Genomic DNA, 22137 nt, shown 5'->3' on the forward strand with positions numbered 1-22137 from the left:
TCTCAGCTGCTATCGGATGAGTCTAATAACTTGACCAGGCCCCACCAGTACTGTCTTGTTCCTAAAGCATACCACGTGCCTGGAAAATTCTTCGGGAACTTAGTAGTACCATCACAGGCTGCCTTTTATTTCATTCAGCAACTAGAAAATCACTTTCTTCCCATAATAGAGAGTGTGACACATGTTCGAGGAGTGTGTTCCGCCTTGTATAGCATACTTTGAGATCTGGGTGGTTTAAGCCTTTGCCCAGAGGAGTACCACAAAGGGTTTTTAAAATTGTTTTGCAGAATACGCTTGTGTTGACATGTTTGATTTCTTAACCGGAATTTGGAAAAAGTTCGGTTGCACACTTCAGTGACTAGTAAGAACGAGACAGGTTTAACTGTTAATAGTGTATTAACGGAGGCGGTTGCCAAACCAAAAACAAAAAGTGCTTATTAAGTGGGCGGTGCAGCTTGCTCTCCAAATATTTGTTTCCCCTTTTTCCAGCGAATGTGTATCACGGCTCCCTAACAAAAATATTTGTCCACTTTCTACGAAATTTTAATAGAAAATAGTGTATAGAGGCTAAAAATATTTGAAAGAAAATGTATCCACTTTTGTATCCACTGTCCATAGTTTTTTAGCCGCTTTTTTCTGAAGCCATATTTCTTTTCTGAACGATTTCGGGGAATGTTTAGGGACGTTGAATCTTGTCAGATTTCGAATAGAGTTCTCATTGTTTGGTAATGGCTCGCCCGCAGTTAGTTTGAGGCTATGCAAATTGGTGTTTTTTTATATTTGCCGGAAATGGGGAATTTCTACTATCCGGCGTATGCTTCGCACTGTTATTATACTCTTATGACTGGTAATGATAGCGATGTCTTATTCATTTTTGCACTTACTTCCCGTACCCGAGTCGGCGTGAAAGTGAATGTATCATACAGCATGTTCTCCGTGGAAAGGTTTTGTTAACTTGGTTCCGCTAAGAATCTATTACGAAGTGTACGAAATGCCGAAGTCCTTCATATTAATTTATTTTTGTGAGTATCGATCTCTTTCGTATAAAACATACAGAGCTTCTAATGTAAATCATGTATACATGAATATGCTCCAATAAAATGTGTTCGAACCACTTACTGTTGTTGACCCCAAAATGCTCCACCAGCCAGGAGTCAATGCGGCGATTGTGTAACTTCAATGCTTTACAATAGAAAAAGAACAAGAAATATATATACTTATGCTTTGTGAAGTAAGTTGAAATATTGTTTGACACATTTTGCACGGACTCTATCGTAAAAAATAAAGCAAAAGTGCGTCAGTATTAAAAAAAAAAAAAAAAAAAAACCGGCTTTGGGAGTCAAGGAGCTCCCGAGAGCCGAGCGAGGCGGGGAGGAAAGAGAGAGAGAAGGGTACCGTAGAAGCGGAGCAGAAACGCCCAAACCGAAACCAAAACTAACTTGACCGGAAACGGAATCAGATTATACTTAATACCGCCCGCTAGGAGCGCTAGCTCTTACTGGTCTATCTGGGCCGCTGGGGCCTATGGCAGTGTCCGCTCTTTACCTTGTGTATATTACTCTATGGAGCGTCCGTGGCGGCCGGCCGCCGATCCCGCCGAGGCAGCCTACGGAGAGGTCGCTCGGCCGGGCTCAGCGCGATTGCGCAGCTTGTACGAATATGCCGCGTATACGAATGCTTTCGCATTCCAACAAGTTAGCAGCCTTAAATGTCTTTTAGTTTTTTTGTTTTTTTTTTTTGGCGCGAAAGTTTTTATAGCCGTACTGCAACAAACTAAGGACATCGGGCGGTAACGCTAAGACTAAGGAGTGCTGGGTGAGACCAGTATTTTTGGTGTAAGTCGTCTACTGTTTTATAGGGAGACCACTCATTCTGATAAATAAAATAACCTAAATCAAAGAAATAAAAAAAACAAAAAACAACGATAGCAACATACTAAGTACGTTTACTACGCCCAGAGAGACACATGCGGAAAACAATTGGTATTGGTGGATCGCTCGTCATCAGGCCTTTGTAAGCCGAAAGCACAATGTTCAAACACCCATTTGAAGCACTTCAGTTTAATTATTGGAGGAGCACGATATTTTTTTTTAAGTATTTATTCCTGAAACGAGCGTAGTACAGATGGGAACGTTTCCCACTGAAAAAAACAAAAAAAAAACAAAAGAAAACAAACAAACAAAAAAACTAAAAACGCGTTTCCTCTAAACGTGTTGAATTGGGTCAGACAGCTGGCGATGTTTAGTGTTCCTTGATGATCTAGTATCTCTACCTTTTTATTGTGCTTTGTCAGGCTAATGTGTGTATTGTGGCCTTGGGTTTTTCTAGCGCGAGGTCTTTTAAGTCTGTCAAATCTGCGAAGGCTCCGTTGCTACTATCTACTTACAAAGGCCATGAACTATCCCCGTGGAGGACATAAAAGAGCGTGACCTTCGTAGGCAGGAAAAGAAAAAAAAAAAAAACACATAAACAACGAAAGGAAATAAAAATGAAAAGAAGAAAATGTTTTATACCGCATCAGCGTAATATATAATATATTTATAACATAACATAATATAAAAGAAAGCTGAGGGATGTGGCGCCCTCCGAGAGAATGATCATTCACCATATATTAAACCTTCTGATATTTTGATATCCGACAAGAGATAGTAAAGCTTGTGCATAGGCTTTTCTCTGCGCCATCTACCTTGACCGAGCGTGCAGTTAACGCTGACGCAGTCCTGTAACCGTAGACTCAGCTACACTATAACTCAGCTACAGCCGCCAGTGAATACCCTTTATAGGGGGCTGTAGACGCTTCCTATATGGAGTTATAAATACTCCCTGTAGGGAGTATTCATTACGACCATTGTTGTGTTCGCGACTGCTAAGTACGTGCTGACTGCGAGCTTCCTTGGATCTTTCGTACTGGGCATTCTACCCCATCCATACTGCCGGCCTCAGCAGCTTATTATTGTGAACTCGTTGAAAGCATGCGCTCTGAACAGCGCGCTCGAATATGGCGTCACTGACGTCACGTCAGCGGCCATTGTGTTGGCTTTTCTGCAGAACGCGTGCCTTCGAAAGCAAACATTTCTCACCCCCCAAAAAAATTTTTTTTTTATCGGCAAGAACAAATAGGAATAGTCACCAACATGATCAGATGACGATACGATTGCGAGCATTGTGGGCAAGCGTCTGTTCGGTAGCTTTTTCAAGGCGACGACACGAGCGGCCGCTAGCGGTGCAAGGATGACAGAAGCGCTAAGCATATAAGCTGCACCTCACAAATATCTTCAGTTAGGACTATAGGAGCACTAAACGAGCCGTGCTTCGGAGTGAGGACGCTTCAGATATTTCGATGCTTGAAATCATTGCTGCCTGCAGTACTTGACGCATTATTTGAAGTCCCAGGAAACGATTTTCCGTCCTCCTGCTGCTTAAAACGGTCCGCGTCAGAATAAAAACGACGTGCCCGAGCTTCCTAGCACCACATCTAGAGCTGAGGATGTCGCATTCTCGAACACACTATATATACTTCTAAAAGTCCCTGCATGGAACACTGCACGCGTTGCTTTACGCTACCTTTTTTGGCCATAGAGAGGACTGGCATGGTTTCAGTTTTGATCGCCCCGTTCACGAAGTATAGTGCGTTTCAGTACCGCATGAAGATATAGTCAGAGCTCGCTCGCAATGCCGCCCCCCCCCCCTCCCCCCCTTTCCTTTTCGTTAGAACACCCGTCCAAACGCTTTTTGCGTGCGGAGTGCTGCATCAGCACTCAGCGCTTATGCTGCATGCGCTGCATCACCGCTGTTTCTACCACTGATTTAGCGGTTATGTGTGAAATGGCGTTTAAACTTTTCTGAAAGCCGACACTCATGAGCGAATAACCAACCGAAATTCAGGCAAAATTTCAAGTGCGAGAAAAAGGTTTAAAGGAACTGTAAAATAATGTTTCAGCTTTTTCTTTCCTAGCTTTCATTTTGAAGTCAAAAGCGAAATGGGAAATCACGTGGTTGTTGTGACGTGCTTTGGCACCGGAGGTGATGACTCCAATCTTGCACCGTGCTTGCTAAGCCAGGGCCCGGTTGGATACGCTCCATCGCTTCTTCTCCTACGGCCTTTTCAGTCACGAAAAAAAAAGCTCCAACACGGGGGCTCTGCAAGCCAACTACAACACTCTCAAGAAAAAAGGGTGTAAAAGGGTGTATCGTTACACCCTTTTGTCCCATATAATACACCTCAAAACTTCAATTCGACGTACAGCGCCCTACAGTCAAACAGACGGCCCGAAATTTTACGAGGGGCTTGATAGCCGTGTGGTGAAACTGATTAAAATATCTAATGTACGTTTTACTGAGTACAAAAAAAAAAAAAAAATCGAAGTTTTCTTAGCCCTACTGTAAAAACTCGGTGTTTTTTTTATGTGGTCTTTGATACGTACTTTAGCTATTGAATAAGTTATATCACACCGTTATCAAGCCCCTCGTATAATTTGGGGCCGTCTGTTCGACGTACGTCGAAATGAAGTTTTGGGGTGTATTATATGGGACAAAGGGTGTAACGATACACCCTTTTACACCCTTTTTCCTTGAGAGTGAGGTTACTTCACGGTGCGTGCTCAGAGGGACTTGTTGCATCCCAGGTGCTTAGCAGCAAAGGGATCAGTTATGGCCGCCACCGAATACCAGCCGTAGTCGCAGTTCCATTTTCTCGCTCAACGGTTGCCTTGGCGATGACCTTCTGTTGTGTTCCGAACTGCCATTCAAACTCGGGGGAAGGCTCTTAGCGGGTCTTTTTTCCAGCTGCCAAGCGATGAATCTCCAAGCACCACGTGAATAAAAGGAGATACTAAGAAAAAACCTTGTTGTCAACAAATACCCATCTACGGTGTGTGCGTAAGGTCCCGTATTCCCTTACGGAAGCATTTAGCAACTTCTTGCTTTAACCGCGATCAAATGACTAAACGAGAAAATGCTCATACCGTGCAGTTTTTGCGCCGTGGCATATTACCTCGGGGAGAGTCAGCACTGAGGTCTTCGATTAGCGCTGTTATTATGCTTCTTCTAGCGATTCTCAGAGTTTCTATTCAGAATTAACGTTCACCGCCAGTCGCGGATAGTTTAGCAGCACTTTACTCGCATGTCGTATTTCCAGAACAACGCAAGAAATGGGGCATAGCAGGCTTCGCGATATAGTTTCCAAACGATTTTCGCGTTCGCTTTTTCTTCGTCGGCCTCTCCAGTTTGCTTTGACCAGAGTCTATACTCGTGAACAACTTTCTTTGGCATTTCCAAAGCGTGCGCAGCTTGGAACAGCGCTCAAGCTCGCGCTCCCACACCTCTGATTGCATGCATAGCTGCAGAAAGTTGTCTCCAAATATAGCACGGTGACACAACCTATGATGGTCGCGCCGTGGCACAGCTCCCGGCCGCCAAGTGAAGACTAGCACGTGTAAACTTTCGTACCAAGGCCGCTTCGCAAACATAGGTGTTGTCTACCGGACACAGCGAGCGCGTATCCAGTCCAACAAGAACGCGAATTCAAATATTTGGCGACGAATTGATTGTTGACGAGCGCATACGTCCGAGTGACGCAGTGCTCGGGTCGAATGCGCGAGCTGGGTTCGGCTGCTTAATTGGACACCGCAGATGCAGCACAGTGAAAAGGCGGTGAACTTCCAAAGGAAAAAAGAAGGTACGGAATGATCCGCTTTATATTCAGAATTTTGTACCGAAAAGCAGGCTTTAGGCTTGTTACGCTCGCCTACTAAAGTCCGTTGCAACCTAAGATCGGAGGGCGAGGGTAAGACTGGCCGGGGAGGAGGTAGCAGACGGAACGCTAAAGAGAGAAGGAGGTTCCCCCCTCTCCTCTCCAGCGTTCCGTCTGCTTCCTCCTCCCCGGCCCGTCTTACCCTCGCCCTCCGTTCTTAGGTGATTAGTAAAGTCCCCAATTTATCCCTACCGAGAATAAATTTCATGGTCCCTTTCGTGTCATTAAAAATCTACGTTGGTGTTTAGTGACACAAATTTCAAATAGGTTTTTGTTAGCGTCATTATTTATGTACGGTAAATGCCCACGCGTAGTTTGTTGCTCGAAGCATAGCGACGCTTTTGACCGCGCATGTCACCAATATAGCCCGCCGTATAGCCTCATTTGCACCCAAAAATTTAACGATCGCATCCATCGCCTGCCGTACGGTCCTGCTTGTATACTGCGATCGACAAAGCCTTCTCGACGCCGCATGCCGAGGTCGTAATCGAGTGCTGGGCATGCAAACGTTCGGGTATAGAAGAGCCCCCGGCGCGGTTCTCTTTCCTCCCAGACCGCGCGGTCGTTAGGGGGTACAGCTGGCGTTCCAACTCGAGTCCTGTACACGCACACCGCTCTCGCGCGCAGACAAAAGTCTGGAGAGCTGTTGTCGGAGCGCCGTATAATCGGGTGTCGGGCAAATGATGGCGGGACGTGCAGCTTTCTCACGCTCTCGCAAACTTCGTTAGGCCTACATTGCGCACTACCACTTTCGCTAATTTCCCGGTCCCCGCAATCGCAAAAACAAGCAAAAAAAAAAAAAAAAAAAAAGGGTTAATGCGTTGACGCGAAGTGGATTTGTCGGGTCACAAATAGACAAACCAACACTTAAAAGTTTTTTGCGCTTTGTCTCTTCTTTTACGGCGTTGTTGTTGACAAGGTATTGCCGCGGCAGTTCCCTCTTGCCCGTCCTGACTGTAAAACTTCTCAGTTAAGTGTAGAGATCACTGCGACGTACAGAGTGACGTCACTTGAGACTGTGACGTCACGTGACGCTATGACGTCACTCGACACTGTGACGTCACGGGTACTGTGCAGTGTGATTGCGGGCTGCGTCTCGGCTCTCGTCGCAGATTATTTTCTGAACATGGCACGGAAGCGAGGTTTTTTTAAAAGTATTTGTTTTAATTCTCAGCGAGGTTGTGGTCTAGGTTGAGGGAAGTTTAGGTCGCGCATGCGGAGCCCCGGGCATTCTGGGTTCAATACTAAACTCCGCCCATTTCGACTCGATGAGCATCGTATGTACCGGCGTGCGGTCGCGTATCACTAGCGCGTCGTGCACATTAAAGGCCTTGGACCATCGGTGGTACCGCGCAGCTGCTGTAAAGTTACATCTTTAATCGCGCTGCTCTGTTGGACATTTTCAAATGGCGCCATCGCATGTTTTTTTTTTCATTCCCCCGAACAAGTAATATGTACTGTGGCTCGGTCAGGTCATACCCACACGCGACGAAAAGTCAGACTGGTCGTGTAGTGTGCTAGAAGCGAGGCCGAACACGATCAGTCAGCGGTCAATCATTGCGTCGTGTGCATTTGCGTAAGGCCGCGATTGACCGGCGTCTGATAGGGTTCGGTTCTCACGCGTCGTACGACCAGGCTGCTGGTATACTTATCAGTTGTGCTATCACAGTGTTAGTTCACTGAATGTGCATACTCACCATTGTACGTGATGTGAGTAGTGACTTTAATATAATGACATTAATAACCATATTAAATATTCAACTAGTAAAGAAAAGGAAAATAGCAATTTGAAAGTGAAGAAACTGCATTGACTCGCTTCTTCCTGAGTGGTGCTATGCAGAGAAGCAATGACATTTCTTCTGGGAGCCGTTTTCGTGGATATTGTTCTAGCGACTGCGGCGAATTATTATTAGTTTTACCCATGCTTTTAGTAAGAGATATCGTCTAAGAACTACAAAAACACTGTTTTCCCTTTGACAGACTCTCGCGGAGAAGATCGAATACTTGAAACCTTAATAAGTGCAAAGGTGGTCACCGGCCAAATGATTACCTTCAATATGAAGGCTATATGAGGCTCTAGAGCAGTCAACAGTACTATAATTCAGGTGTTCAGTGTTTCATGGTGTTTTTGTTTGTGTTCGTTTCTAATGTGTAGTTTTGAGATGGAGGGGGGGGGCATTTAAATTAGTAGTTCTTCAAATACCACAGGGGCACCATTTACTAACAAAATCCAAATTAAAAAAAAATAAAATAATTTGTGTAGCCGGTTTTTAATACACAAACGGCATCTTGAGGGGGAAGGAATTATATTTTTAGTATATCTAAGATCTTTTCTGATTAATATTTATGATAAATTTTGAATACCTCACGCGCGTATTTTGAATGTGGACAGAATAATACAGAATGGATACAAAATGATCATGTTCAATATATTTCAACTTCGTTCCAAGTACGGCCTCTTTTTGCTAATCGACCCCTTCGGTGACGTAAAAAAATCCCGCTAGGACGCCATTGCTCAGTCGTTGAGAGCGCTAAAAGCAGCTTCCAGGCGTTGGTGAGAGGCACTCCCAGAAAGTGGTTGCATAGCTAGGCCTGGTGAGGCGATGACGCAGATTGTGCGAGAGATTTTGCAAGCAAGGGGCGTCTATCGAGAAAATGGACACAGACCAGACCACTAAAGGCCGGTTCTCACATGCAGCGAAGCGCTGATGTAGCGCTCCTCACGTGCCGTCAGCTACTTATCGTCTGCCATGAGCAACAGTTTTGACGGTGCGATACAAAGCTGGTGAATGCTCCCGTCAGCACGCGCTTAGCGCGAGGTAAGCGCTATGCTTGTACCGCTCCGCTGCATGTGTGAACAGGCCTTTAGTGAGCGGTTTCTGAAGCAAAAAACCAAATTGTAAGTCAATAGGGCACGCCCCATTTGCATTAGACACCGCGGCCAGAGTACCGAATCCTCCCCTGGCGGTGAAGATACGCCGCGTCAGAGAGAACGCACGCGCACCGCGCTCTCCTTGCTGAGGGACAGGGCGGCCGCCGGCGCACCGAGATACCGGGCCTGCGAAGACAGCAGAGACGTCTGTTTCGTCTGGCGCTCGAGAGTTTACAACGATAGATGGCGGCAGCTACCTCCCGCAAGTCAGAGGAGGGGGGCGGGGGGGGGGGGGGGGGGGGGATTGTTCCTGCGCAAAGGTTATTGCATTTGCACGGAGTGTGATGATTGCAAAGTACTTGGTATAACGGTCTCTCAGAAGATCTCTGGAGCATGTTGTTAGTTGTTTCGCTATATTTCGTGAACATTGTGCTGGATGATACCCGTTTTTTTTATGCGTTAGCATTAATGCCTTGGTACGTGCGCTGACCTTAGACTAGTTTGGAGCCCACGTATATAAAGTTCGCGACGTCGCCACGGGATGGCGCCGCAGCCTCTCTGGCTGTGGAAACTGGCTAGGAAACACCTTCTGCAAGCGCCGGCAGATGGCGACGGGGTGCATATCTCGAGAGGCTTGGCGATGGGACGCATGGCAACGGAGGCCGCAGCGGATTGGCTGGTTAAAGGAAGCGATGCCGCGACATAACACTTAGCAACGGAAGATCGCCGGCGACGACCCCCTTCGCCCATTTCGGCGCCGAGCAGTGGGAGACAGCGGGTGCATCACTGGGGCGTGCGTTAACCCACCCAGGCTTCCCCCGTACACGCTGCTTCGGGGCGACAGTCTGCGGATGGCACGTTAGAGATTATCAAGGCACCTTGGCCCGCCCCGACCCGCATCCCCACTGCACCTCGGTTGCTAGGTGTTACACCACGCCGTCGCTCTCTTTAACCAGCAAATCCTGTGCGGGCGCCGCCCTTCGTGCACGCGCTAAGTGACCTGACCCGCTTGTACCAGGGAGAAGAAGGATTTCGGGAATGTTCACCTCGTGACGAAAAGTGCTGAAAGACTGCATTCACCATGCTGTGTTTTATGTAACCGCTGTGCGAAATGCTAACGCCTTTCTTCGAGAATCTGCGTAGCGGAAGCAGCGATATCGGCCCATTTTTTTTCTTTTTTTCTGTACACCTGCATGCATACCTGTTGTTTGATGTTCGATACAAAGAAAAGTGACGCCTATTCGGTGTCAAAACGAAACAGCGATGATAATTTGTTTCGGTTGCTATGCGGTTTTTAGAGATATTTCGCGTTTCGGTTTATTACGGTAGATAATAGCATCATATTAGAATATTCGCCAGCGAAATTGTTTACAGATGGTATTTCGAAAATAGATGGACCATTACGGGCAAGTGCCACGGCAATCCGCCGCTTAAATATGTTTTTTTCCCTTTTAAATGCTGGGAAGCATCGCAGAATATCTCATTATGCTTCTCCCCCCCCCCCCCCCCCCAACCACCACCAAAAAAAAAAAAAAAATTTTTTTATGTTCACGTGAAATACTTGCTAGTCGTTTAACACGCGCTGTAGTAATTACACCGTTCTGTTTCGCTTTGGTGTATACCGGGGCAAGAACACGAAACAGGCGGCCGCAATCCAATCCATTATAATTTTGCGTTTTAGTCGGGAGTAATAAATAAGCATATATAGCAAATCATGTTCACAAATTACGATTGCGATGAAATTGGCCATACGAGTGAAATCTTTTGTATGATGAAGCGCTTAGTCAATTATCTGGAAACAATTACAACCAAAAAAATACTAAGTGCCAAATTTACGAAGATATCGAAGTACTAGGAAGCACTTTATTCCCTAGTGTGTACAAAAAATCGCAGCACTTAACGCTCACAACACGAAGCTGTAAACGTAAAATAGGGAAAAAAAAGTTTTCCACAGGCGCAATTAGTCCTTCATAAATGAAGACGCAAACTAGTTGATATATATATATATATATATATATATATATATATATATATATATATATATATATATATATATATATATATATAAACAAGCCTTATGATGGCGAATAACGTTTACGTCTAGCATCTGCAGCTGCCTTTTACTTGTCTAGCCAGGTGTTTTCGCTTGCTGCTTCAGCGGCGTGCGCCGATAATTTTGCGTGAACTGAGATACGTTCATGACACGGTCTCGCTTGTAAACTAGAGCTTCTCGCTGCCACTCCTTTGTAATAAAAAAGAAAGTATAGACACCGCTACCTACTTGGAACTGAGTGGAGCCGTCCTTTGTTGAGAGTTATACCTTGTGTAGCCTGGAAAACGTTCATCGGTTTCACGTATCGCACCTATAAACAGCGTATTGAATAATGCTGACACTTAATGATTAAATGGCTTCACCCTCTAGGGAGGGGAGGGGGAGGGAGAATGAGAACTGCAGTCTTAATCGTGACCCATAGTGGCGTAGCGCTGAATTTCGCAGGACGTTAGCCCGCTAAATTTAGTTAACGGCGGAACGGTATACGGCGGTGGGATCCGAGTCTCAAGTTGGCTTTTCGTGAAAGGCCGAAGACCGGACTCGAGATTCTGAGAGGCAGAAGGTCCTCCTCACCATCGGGGAGGAGGAAACAGGCAACGGTGGGCGGGGTAGAAGGGGGGAGTGGAGGAAGCGTGGGGAAACGTGGAAAGCGCGAACTGGTCGTCGGTCTTTAAAACAAATTCTCTTAACAAAAGAAAAAAATAGGCGCGTCATGCCGTCTCAGAAAATTACAGGCGTCCTCTTTGATTTCGTCCCCGCAGTGCCTCCCCGTTGCCCGTGAGCGGGGTCCCGCCCGCAGCGCCATGCCCAGCACGGGGGGCCAGGTGGCGCCGCTGTCGGCCATCGGTCCCCAGGAGGACCAGGCGGGCCAGACGGTCAAGGACCAGTACAAGCTGGTTGTGCTGGGCGGAGCACGCGTCGGCAAGACGGCCATCGTGCACCAGTTTCTGTACGACGAGTTCCCCGTGGACTACTTCGCCACCGTCGAGGAGGTGAGAACTCCAGAGATCCCGTGACGTCGATTTGCCCCGCTAAATTTAGCGCGGAAACTGGATTTGTGCCTGGTTTACGAGACGTGAATTTTCCCGTTAAACTTAGCGGGTATGTAAATAGGTGCCTATGTCACGTGAAGTCCATTTACCGCTAAATTTAGCGGCAAAACTGAATTGATGTTTTGGCCACGAGACGTGAATTTTCTTTAGAAAATTTGACCTGGCGTCAATTTTTCCAAGGTGTATAGGTCACGTGACGTTACGTGACTCCACTCTTTGCGCTAAACTTAGCAGAAAATGCACGTACAGACGAACGAACGGACGGACGAAAAACTTTTGTAATTAAGGGGTAACGTTAAAAAGTATTTCATGCTTTAAAAATATTTTTGGGGAATAATTAATTTTTGCGGGACAGGTTCGATATAAAGGGGATCTGAAACGGTTCTACGTTTGAATAAAAACACTTAAATTGTCTTCATTTTGCCTTAAAAATCACGAAAATCGAAATTATTATTATTATTTTTTTTTCATTTGGGGAACGGAGGCTGGAGAAAATCATTTTGAAAGTACATATGAAGCCGCTTCTTCCCGGAGCATTACGTAATAAAAGGAGTTTTCGGAATCTCCCCTCTTGCGTATCTTCAGCGCCAATCAAAGCTGTCCACTCTCGCTATTTTCAGAAAAGAACAGAAAAAGTCGTCCCCATCTGGTGCCGGAGCTTTCAATTACACGCGCTGCCCACACGCGCTATTTTCAAAAGGTCAGAAAAGATCTATTTTCAAAAGGCCAGAAAAAGAGAAAAAACCTCGGACTGGACGGAGGTTTTTCGTCTTTTCTCGCTTTCATCTTCGATGAAAACGAAAGTGATTTTTCAAATGCAAGGAATAAAACTACTCTAGAATTCGCATCCAACTAGTTTTTTTTTCTTCTTAAGACCCTCTTCAGCTTCCATTTAAATGATCGTAGTAAAACTGGTGTGATTTAAATCCCGGGTTAAATGATCTATACCTCTATTCTCCACCCCGGCACATAGGGGAGCGCGATTTCACGGTCCCTCTAATGGCGGCCCCTTCTGGCCCGTGCGCAGTTCCACACGGGCGAGTACGAGTTGAACGGGGCCTCGCTGACGCTGGACATCGTGGACACGAGCGGGAGCTACCCTTTTCCCGCCATGCGGAGGCTGGCCATCTCGACGGCCGACGCCTTCGTGCTCGTGTACGCCATCGACGACTCGGACTCGTTCGAGGAGGCGAGGTGCATCCACGACCAGATCGTCGAGCTCCGCTCCGCCCAGGCTCCGGTTGTCGTGGTCGGCAACAAGTGTGACCTTTCGGCCAGGTATGTGTCCGGCGTCATCGACGGATACGCCACACAAAAGACGCCCTGTTCTCCTGCGGTCATTATGACTGAGCTTAGCTGAGGGCACGTCTCGACTGTATGTTTGTGGCATGTTTTCTCCTGGTGTCAACGAAAAGCTTTTTTTTTTGTTGTTTGTATAACCAATGTGACAATTAAGGCCATCGTAAAAGGACAAAACAAGCCTCAAGACGGTGTCTGAAGACTGTTTTTTGTATGATGTATCTGTAGTGTGGCTGCGACTTAAGATATGAAAAGGCCGTGTTGGCTGGTTTTGAACGTCACCAAACATGAGCCCCAGCCTAACGATGACACAGCAGGTGTCCGATTTATGGCCCCTCGGTGTCCTTCGGTAGGTGACGTGGAGACTCCAGCACCACGGCCTAACTGGTATCCAGGAGGCGAGTCTGCGGTTGTGTAAAACTAAACATAATTTTTTTTTTTTTTAGCGCAGTATCTGAGTTTGTTTTGGACTTTCGCCGTGTTACGTTCGTCGTGAAGAAGCGCAAACTGCTAGAAGTTGGCGCGGAAGGCTTTGAGCTGCGTTTAGCGGGAAAAAAGACGGTATATTGTTCCGCCCTTATACATGTGTGTATGTGAGTTTCTGTGCGCACAACCCTAAAGCCGGGGTCACATTTCTTATACATCAGACAAAAAACAGTGTGCGACACATCAGTCACCGCGATATCCGCGCAGTTCGAATGCCGCGTGCCAAGCTTCTCCTCGAACTCGTTACCATGTGGCATTTGAAGCACGGATCTCGCGATGACTCGCGTTCGAATCTGTTTGCAGACTGTCTTTTGTAAGATGTATAAGCAGTTTGACCCCGGCTTTAAAGAAAACTAACGAGCATTAACACGCCTACTCACAAATCTACGGACTGAGCAAAAACACATTCTGCGTTATTATGACTTTGTGCGTGTAGCGCTAAGACGTTTATTACTACGGACCTGTGGGTTTCGCTGAAAACATTGAGTAAGGAATTAGCAATCGTGGAACACGACGTAAAATATGTCAAGATGCCGCAAAGGAATGCATTATTTTATTATTTCTACTTGGTACTTTCGCTTTGGAATCCTGGAAGCCGGTATCAGAAGATGACGAACCGGAGAGCGCAACTACGGCGGTGGCCTCGTGGTTCCCAGAAAACTCTGACGCGGCGGCGTTTTCAAGCTTTTATATCGGCGCTTGGAACGCACGTGTACCGCGCCACAGGTTTATGTGCGCACGTGTGCTGCTGTACACCAGCATTCTCTCTATGATCAAGTCTGCGTTTGCCCACACGGGGTGAGGCACTCTGATTGAGTAGAAACCAAACTGGAATGGAGTGAAGCGTCTTGCGCATGCGCCACACCGACATCAGTGCCATCGCAGTGGCATCACGTCAGAGCCGTGCGTTTGTGCATAGGCACTGTTATTTTCAGTTTGTGTTCAAAAATCTCATTTAGAAATAGCGTACTTGGACAAGCAACGTGAAAAGGGCAGGCACAGATTTTGTTTTTATAACATGTCCATAATACACGTTTTTGTTCTCGCAGGAGACGGGTTCGTCGTGAAGTTGCCGAAACCATGATCTCCATAGACTGGGAGCATGGCTTCGTGGAGGCGTCTGCCAAGGACAACGTGAACATCTTGTCTATATTCAAGGAGCTCTTGGTGCAAGCCAAGATCCCTTACGAACTGAACACGGCCGCAGTGAACAAGAGGAGGCGTTCCTTGCCCGTCTACCCAACCAGTCCTAGCATCAAGGACAAGACACTGCTCAAGAGAAACAGTTGCGCCGTGTCCTAGGCCTCGGCTCCGCCCTGAAAGCCAAGGCCAAGTATTCGTTCGAGAGCTTCGTCTTGCTGGCAACTCAGGGTGCTGCTCATTCGCCGTAGCATCAACAAGGACTACAAGAAGAGCTTCGAAACTGTGGACTCTAGGCGCGGGTCCACTGCGTTCGTACCCGCAATACGCCTGCTACCGAAGCTACAAGAGACAGATTATTCAACAGATGGGTTCGTGGTGTGCTGCACGTCACCTACATACAGTCTTCAAGGTTAGGCTTCATCAATGACTTGTCACACCATAAAAATCACTCCGATGCGGAAAATCTGCCTCTTTTGTCATCTTAGTTTCTACCGTAACTTTGAAACGAAGGTTCTTTGATGGAGTCATCGGAGAGAGCTTGGCGTCCGCAACAATTCCCCGAGAGTGAGAGATACAACTCGCACCAGGAATTCGACATGCACCAAGAAGACGTGATCAGACTTTCCGTATGCTTGCCAAGTAGACACTAAATTCTCAAGTGATCCGATCTCTGATGGAGTGGTCCAAAATATATTCGAGCTACCGTGACCGGCGACCTTAGGGCCAACCTTCATCAGTGCCCAAAATCAGGCTCCAACGCCATCTGGTCGTGAAGAGGGAAAACAGGAAGTCCCGAAGCCATCACCCTGCCAAGGTTTCCACAATGCTCTCACAAATGTGCCTCTTGCATGGCATCGCTAGATACGGTGTGTATGAATCCATGCTGTGTGCTACTTCATGCGTGCTTCCGTGGAACTTTGCGTCCGGCAGAGCGACTGCACGACCGATCGCAGGTTGGTCCGTCCAAGAGCGGCCCAAGTCTCAATGTCTCCCCGGTGTGCAAGGCGAATGTTCCCGCGACGGCTTCCAATCTGTCATCTACCTATGTCCGTCTCAACGAATACTACAACGATCTTGCGCAGAGCGGACTCCGTGGACTCGGTGAATAACAAATCTTGACTGATGTGCCAAGGTGACATCGCCTACACCGCTCGATTTAGAGCATTAATCTTTAGCGTCACCGGTGTGGGGCTTGGGCACTCCAAAAAAATCCGTTGGAAAAAGCTTTTTGGTGCTTTATATTTCGAGTCTCCTTACAAATCAAACATAGAGACTCCTTTGTTATTCCGGACAGGTCTTTCTAGGTTTCACAGAAGAACATTTTCGAGCCTATTGAATCTGCATCTCCCGCATGACTACGTTAATTTATTTCCACAATAAAACCAATGTGTCGTAAGACTTTATACACTCCAAAACTGGCCTGTAATCTAAGTAAACTGCAACACCAAAATTCTACGGGGAACACAAATACCGTTTTTCTAAAGAATCGCTCTCGAATTGTGGCAAGTCCGGAAAAGCAGCGAACATCGAAACAGGAGAGCCAAATACCTTCACCAATAGTGTTTGCCTGCGCAAAAGGAAAACGCTGACAGAGACAATTTCGTGCACATAAGCTTCGTGTCACTTGTCGTCTGGTTTTTCACGTGACACTTAATTGATGTAGATTGTTTTCAGTTTTTCGGCGTTCATTTTGTTTTACACCGATCGGCGTCATAAATAGGCGGACATTTAACTACGAGGAACAAAACTAGTAGAAAAAACTGTGATAAGAAACGAGCAGTGGTGTGCGAAATTTAGAGAAATAGCAGCACTACATTACACACTAAAATAACTACCTCCTACGTTGATTCGCCAGGAGTAAAATCAAAATAAACGCCGAACACTCCAGTCAAACTTTCGGTGCCTATTTGGTTCTACGTCTACACCAAGAAATAATAGAACGTCTTAGCATAGCTCTATCGTAGTACGGTCATCTGGATCTCTCTGCCGGAGCCAGATGTAAACGTCTTAGTCCAACGTCAACTTATACTTTGCTGCTGAAACAGAAATAGGATAGGGAAGGTGGCAGTTATGAGGGAGTCTTAGGGAACCGTTTCTTTCCCATTCGATACAGAGCGACGGGCCCTCCGGTACGGACTGCGCCTACTGCAGAAGTCTCGCACATGTGCAGTTTGTACGATTGCCCATCGTACTGCATCGGATGTGGAACAAGGGTTTCCTAAAACTCTCTATTGGTGTCACATTTCGTTTACGATTCAACACCGGTCCGAGTACGGTGGTAACGGTAGCGGTACTACGTCAACGCCAAGCTAAAACGTTCTATTCGGTGTACGTTTAGCGCTACACCTTTTAAGCGTGCACATTCAACTGGAAACTCCGTTTATATGTACATGATAAAGAGCTTCGTCTTTGCGGACCGCTTCAGCTGTCCACTTCCCTCTTATGCAAACCACGAACCAAACAATGTACAGTTACTCATATATGTGTAAATAAGGTGTAGAGCGATGCGATGTCGTTATAAACTCGATGTGCTTTACACGTGGCGTGGCTAATACACGTGTGCAGAATGGACAATAATGACGCGTAGGTAGCAGTCCTCACGCGCCTCGTATGAGAATGGCATGTAGTGTTCTGCAAAAAGGGACGCAATGCAAATAACCTTTCGGGTGAACACCGAGTGTGATTTGTTTCTGCACGTAATTATTTATAAGTCAATCCTGTTGATTTCTGTCGTACTTGTATTCTGGTATGTGTTCGATTTGTACGTGTATTTTGCTATGGCACGCGAAGAGGGAGAGGGGTTGTCAAAATGATTTGCTGCTGGTTTTATGCTTCGTGTTCTTGCCTTTCCGAGCAGGGTGCACACTAAATACCATAGACTGGGATGAAAGCAACGGATATGATGACACGTTCTTGTGTGTGTGGACACCATCAGGGCCGGTTTACTTTGGATTGTAGGCAAGAAGGGTTCTGTAATCACGTCGCCTGCTTCTTGGAGAGGAAGTACCTGGCGTTCCAGCCGATTCCGTTTAGCAGACGCAACCGTGCCTGTCGTTTTCTTTAATTTTCGCTAAAACCAATTTTTCCACAAAGAAAAAAAACAAACAAAAAAACTCTTCATACCGGTTTTAAAGTACACAAATACGATTACCAGAGTACCTTTGGTTTTCTAGTCCCCGCAGAGCCGGTCACGTGACTTCTAAATTCTACTTGCGGCTTTTAAAACCAGCGGAAACGATACACCTATTTACCAGCAAACCGGCCCAGACCTCGAGAAAACGACTGGGTATTTCTATATCAATCTTACAGGCGTCTGCAGTGAAGGCAGAGGCATGGGCACGAGCGCGTGGCTTTAGAAAGTGCCTCTTATGCACGAGCCCTCTTACAAACAAAAGCACACTGCTGAGCTAGGCTCACGTAGGGTAGGCTCACGCATATATGATTTTGCCTTTACTGCGGCAGTCTGTGGGGCGGAGAAAGTCTGTTTACCAGACGTGATCCTATGGAGACGAGGCCACCAGAAGAGAACTCGCAGTGGTCGTAGAGTTTTGTAGAGTTGCTCTACTGGGGCTGGGTATCGTTTGGGTGACTCTAGAAGTCACCGTGTCACAGAACTGCGGCCCAGAGTTTCGGTGCAATCTCCTTAGTCTATGGTATTCGTGTGTATAGGTGCCACGTCCTGGCCTCCATGGCTGGGTCCGCTGCTGCTAAGTGCGTGCTGGAGTCACTCAGCAAAATACGTTTCTGAGTGACGTCACTCGCGCCATCTTGGTGCTTAAAATTATTGTTGCCAGCTTTAGTAACCTTTTATTGAAAATCGCAAGGAAGTCTTTTTGTCTTCCAAAAATATTAGAAGAGTCCGCGGCGGAGCGAAGCAATATTTCCCGAGCTTTCTGGTACAGTGTGCGAATACCAAAATAGCGTCGCGCAGAACAAGATCAGAGAATAAAGCGCCGATCCTGTAAGCGTCCGTTAGTGGTTCTAGTGCGTGCCGAAAATGACGTGCCACAGCACTTTGCTGTGTACATTCCGAAACCGCCAAGATTGGCAGACGATAACTTGGAGCACGTTCTGAGCAAGCGCTGGTCAAAATTCGCTCCAGGATGGAGTCCAGTGAGTACCACCTGTACTGCCTGAGGGAGGCTCTTTCTTCCATCGTTGTCCACGTTTGTGTTCATTTAATTGTTTTTGTTTTGATTTCACCGAAGCACGTTTATCGTCTCCACAAGTAAGCGGAGCAAGTGAGTGTGTCGCAGAAGTTGGTCGAGGGGGGAGGGGATTCCCCGGCCATGTTCGCGAGGCCTCCGCCAAGGAGGCAGGTCTTCGCTCGTGCCATGCAACCTCTCTCCACACCCGCAAGTTTCTCTTGCCCCGTTATAACGATGTTCTTCTCGTCCATACGCTGTGATTTTCGACTGTCTTTATGGGCCTGTTTTCTTTTTTTAAATGTGAATAAAGCCACTTTTTGGTGCCAAGAGGCAACTGACCGGATTCACTCGTTCAACGAAGGACGCACCACACTGGCCTCTGCGGTCATGGGGAGGGTAAGGACAGCAAAGCGTTGCTTATGGCACATGGCTTGCACCTTACGACATTGCAACATGGTCGTGGCAACTTTGACTTAATTCTTGAAGGGAAACGCCATGACCCAAAAAGTACGTTGCAGAAGGTAAGCGCTCAGCACCAAGGCCATCACAATTAAAGCTGATGTGGCGCCAATGCAAGCCAGGTGTGGTGACGGTGTACGTTAACTCGTCTACAGAGAAAATAATAAACTTATAGGAAGTAGCTCAGAACACGACATTTTTCAACTAGCAACGAACAAGAATGAAACAGAACCGCCCGCTCAAAGACGTCCGCAAATCTTGGAAGGAGAGAAAAAGTTATTGAAGAAAAGGGAAATGTCAGAAAGGAAGAGAGATGCAAATAAGGTATGTAAAATTCATGTTTGGAAAATACGATTAAAGGCTAATTTTCAAACATACAATTAATGCATTTCCAAACATATAATTTGTGCATTTCATTTCCCTCTCTTTTCTCTTCGGAGATTTTCATTTCCTTCAACCATTTTCCTTCTCCTTCAAATATTCTTTTACGGCTTTCTTTTTTCGAGAGGGGGGTTCCATTCTTGCTCGTTTTTAACACTTGGTTTTTTCTTGATTTTTAATTTGTTATTATCGAGTTAGACTGCGTTATGAACGTAGGGTGCGTAATAATCATGGGAAAATGCGTTCGACCTGTCTTCAGCTGCCAGTGATTACCGACTTCCTTCTGTTGACACAAATGAAAACATCAAAGCACGACCTTTCCTCGTCGCAGCGGCTGCTTTGCATTTTACACACAATGAGGATGGTAAAAAAGGCGACAACCCCCCCCCCCCCCCCCCCCCACCCCCCCATGTAAAGAGTTTGGCCATTCGTTGGGAAGTATTGGTGACGTGCGCGATCGAAAACGTCGCTGTGATCGGTCTTCCACGATTGGCCGAATGCTGACTTTGACGTCAGCAAAGGATTTCTCTTGGACGGAAATAAGAGTAATGAAAGAACTTCAATTTTGGCGGTGTTCGCAACGTTGGTTTCAGAGTGCAATGATTTCAAGCTTCCAACATGCTAACTAGAAACACCACCGAACGTCATGTTCATAAGGTGATGACGTCACGAGAGGGAACCGTAAGAGTGCGCCACCAGAACATCTCACCGCTAATAGGAGACAAATGAGGAGGCGCCATTGGTCAAAAGCGGGCTGGGCGTGTTCCAGGGCGTCTTCACAAATTCGAATGTGGCCAACCTGATGCCGGAAATAATACCCTGGCGGTGGTCGCGAGAAACAAACCTGATAAGTGCGTCGGAGTAACTCTCGGTGACTGAAAATAGTGTGCACGTGATGTTTCAATCATGGTCATCCAAAATCATGGTGCAAGAGTGTGACTAGCGAAACGATCGATATAATCCGTATGCCAAGCGCCGAGGGCCGGGAACCTGCCGTCCGAGCGGTCACACTCTGCCCGAGCAAAACAGAGTTGAGCGGCCCGTTCGTTTCTCACGTCTTTCTGCGTGATCATGATCTAAACATCACGTGCACCTTGTTTTCAACCATAAAGGGTTACTACACTTCACTCTTACGCGCTAATTAAAACCATATTCCAACATATACCTTGGACCAAAAACGTTACTTGCTACCGCCGCTAGATATTCTTTTAGGCTTCTGGTTAGCCAAGGGTGCATGTCTAGCCCACTTTCTGCGTCTGGTGCGCGCCTTGGCTCTGCCCGCGCCTCCTATTGACCAAACCCTCTGTATACACGGCTCTGGTAGTATGGCGAAAGGTATATTCGGTCTAATTCGGTCGGCGCTCCGGTGTTATCTGTGTGACATCACTTCAATGAACAAGTTTTCGTGACATCGACCTCTTTGCACCCCGTCCCAAGCGCGCAGAAAGGCGTAATTCTACGCCAAAAGGATTCGGTGTCCAAGTGTGATAACACCAACGTTACGAGATTAGTTCAGTTACGGAACTGTTCATAGACTCTCCTTGAATGAGCAGTATACCCCACTTTCCTCTCATACCTCGCCTCCCGCTGGATCGCGGCCATCCGTCGTTCGACGCGCCACCGCTCCTGGGCGACGGCTGCTATGGCCACTGTGGTGTATTCTGTAGAACACGTATAAGAGTTCTACAACTCAGGAAGTCTGGTAACGTTGGGTAATGCCCTAGTTACACTAGCGTTCTTAACTGTCATTAAGCAAATGACAATTGACTCAAACGCGATCGGCCGGAGTTACAAGGGGGCGTCAACTGTCATTGAGGCGCTAACGATCATTGAGTTCAACTGAGCTGGCCAACTTCAGTTATGCTCTATTTCACCATTTGATGATACCGCAGGAAAGGCTACAAGCACGAGCTCCTTGCTCTAGGGCGGATCTCGGCGGCACAAGCTCTCGTGCGTTAAAGGGATGCTGAATGGAAATCTGGATTCTACAAAACACGCGGCAAAAGCGTGCGATGGCATGCTATAAACACCAAAACATCCCTCATACAGCAATATCTCAAACGGATGACCGTATTTTTTTTTTTTTTTTTTTTAAAGGAGGCGTTTTTGACAGAAATATTTACGTCATCTTTTTCCGAGAAGGAGAGAGAACGGCCTCGCGTCTTCTTCGCCTCGCCGCCTTGAGGAGGCGAAGCGAAGAGAGGAGGAAACGAGATATCTTCACGTCACGCGCCTCGTCGGCCTGGTTCAATCTAGACCTCATTTTCCGAAAATTAGGCCGTCCATTCGAGATATCGCCTTACGAGTAGTGTTGTAGGAATTGTAGCGTCCCGCCCACATCTACTGCATTGTTTTTTTTTTTGTTTTTTTTTTTAAATCCGAATTTTGGTTTACCGTTCTTTTAAGGGCACTGGCCAAAGCTACGAGCTCGCGCTTCTAGACTTCGCTGCGGTACAACATAAGGTGAAAAAGAGTATAACTGAGGGGACTTT

At 46.7% G+C, this 22137-nt stretch overlaps 1 protein-coding gene across 1 annotated transcript; it reads left to right on the forward strand.

The window, feature by feature from the left end:
• The first annotated feature begins 11480 nt into the window (after positions 1 to 11480).
• Positions 11481 to 16072, forward strand: LOC8050642 (GTP-binding protein Rhes). Its single transcript, XM_029970629.4, has 3 exons — positions 11481 to 11669; positions 12757 to 13007; positions 14564 to 16072. The coding sequence occupies exons 1-3, from the start codon at positions 11481 to 11483 to the stop codon at positions 14814 to 14816; spliced, it is 693 nt and encodes a 230-aa protein (XP_029826489.1). The 3' UTR covers positions 14817 to 16072.
• The last annotated feature ends 6065 nt before the right edge of the window (positions 16073 to 22137 follow it).

This window comes from Ixodes scapularis, unplaced genomic scaffold, assembly GCF_016920785.2.
Source record: "Ixodes scapularis isolate PalLabHiFi unplaced genomic scaffold, ASM1692078v2 PGA_scaffold6__148_contigs__length_123643588, whole genome shotgun sequence".
NCBI lineage: Eukaryota > Metazoa > Arthropoda > Arachnida > Ixodida > Ixodidae > Ixodes > Ixodes scapularis.

Bases quoted from the DNA above. Each gene is read 5' to 3' on its own strand.
- LOC8050642 (XM_029970629.4), top strand. From the start codon at position 11,481: ATGCCCAGCACGGGGGGCCAGGTGGCGCCGCTGTCGGCCATCGGTCCC. The intron at 11,670-12,756 runs GTGAGAACTCCA...GCCCGTGCGCAG, and splicing joins ACTTCGCCACCGTCGAGGAG to TTCCACACGGGCGAGTACGA. The intron at 13,008-14,563 runs GTATGTGTCCGG...TTGTTCTCGCAG, and splicing joins AAGTGTGACCTTTCGGCCAG to GAGACGGGTTCGTCGTGAAG.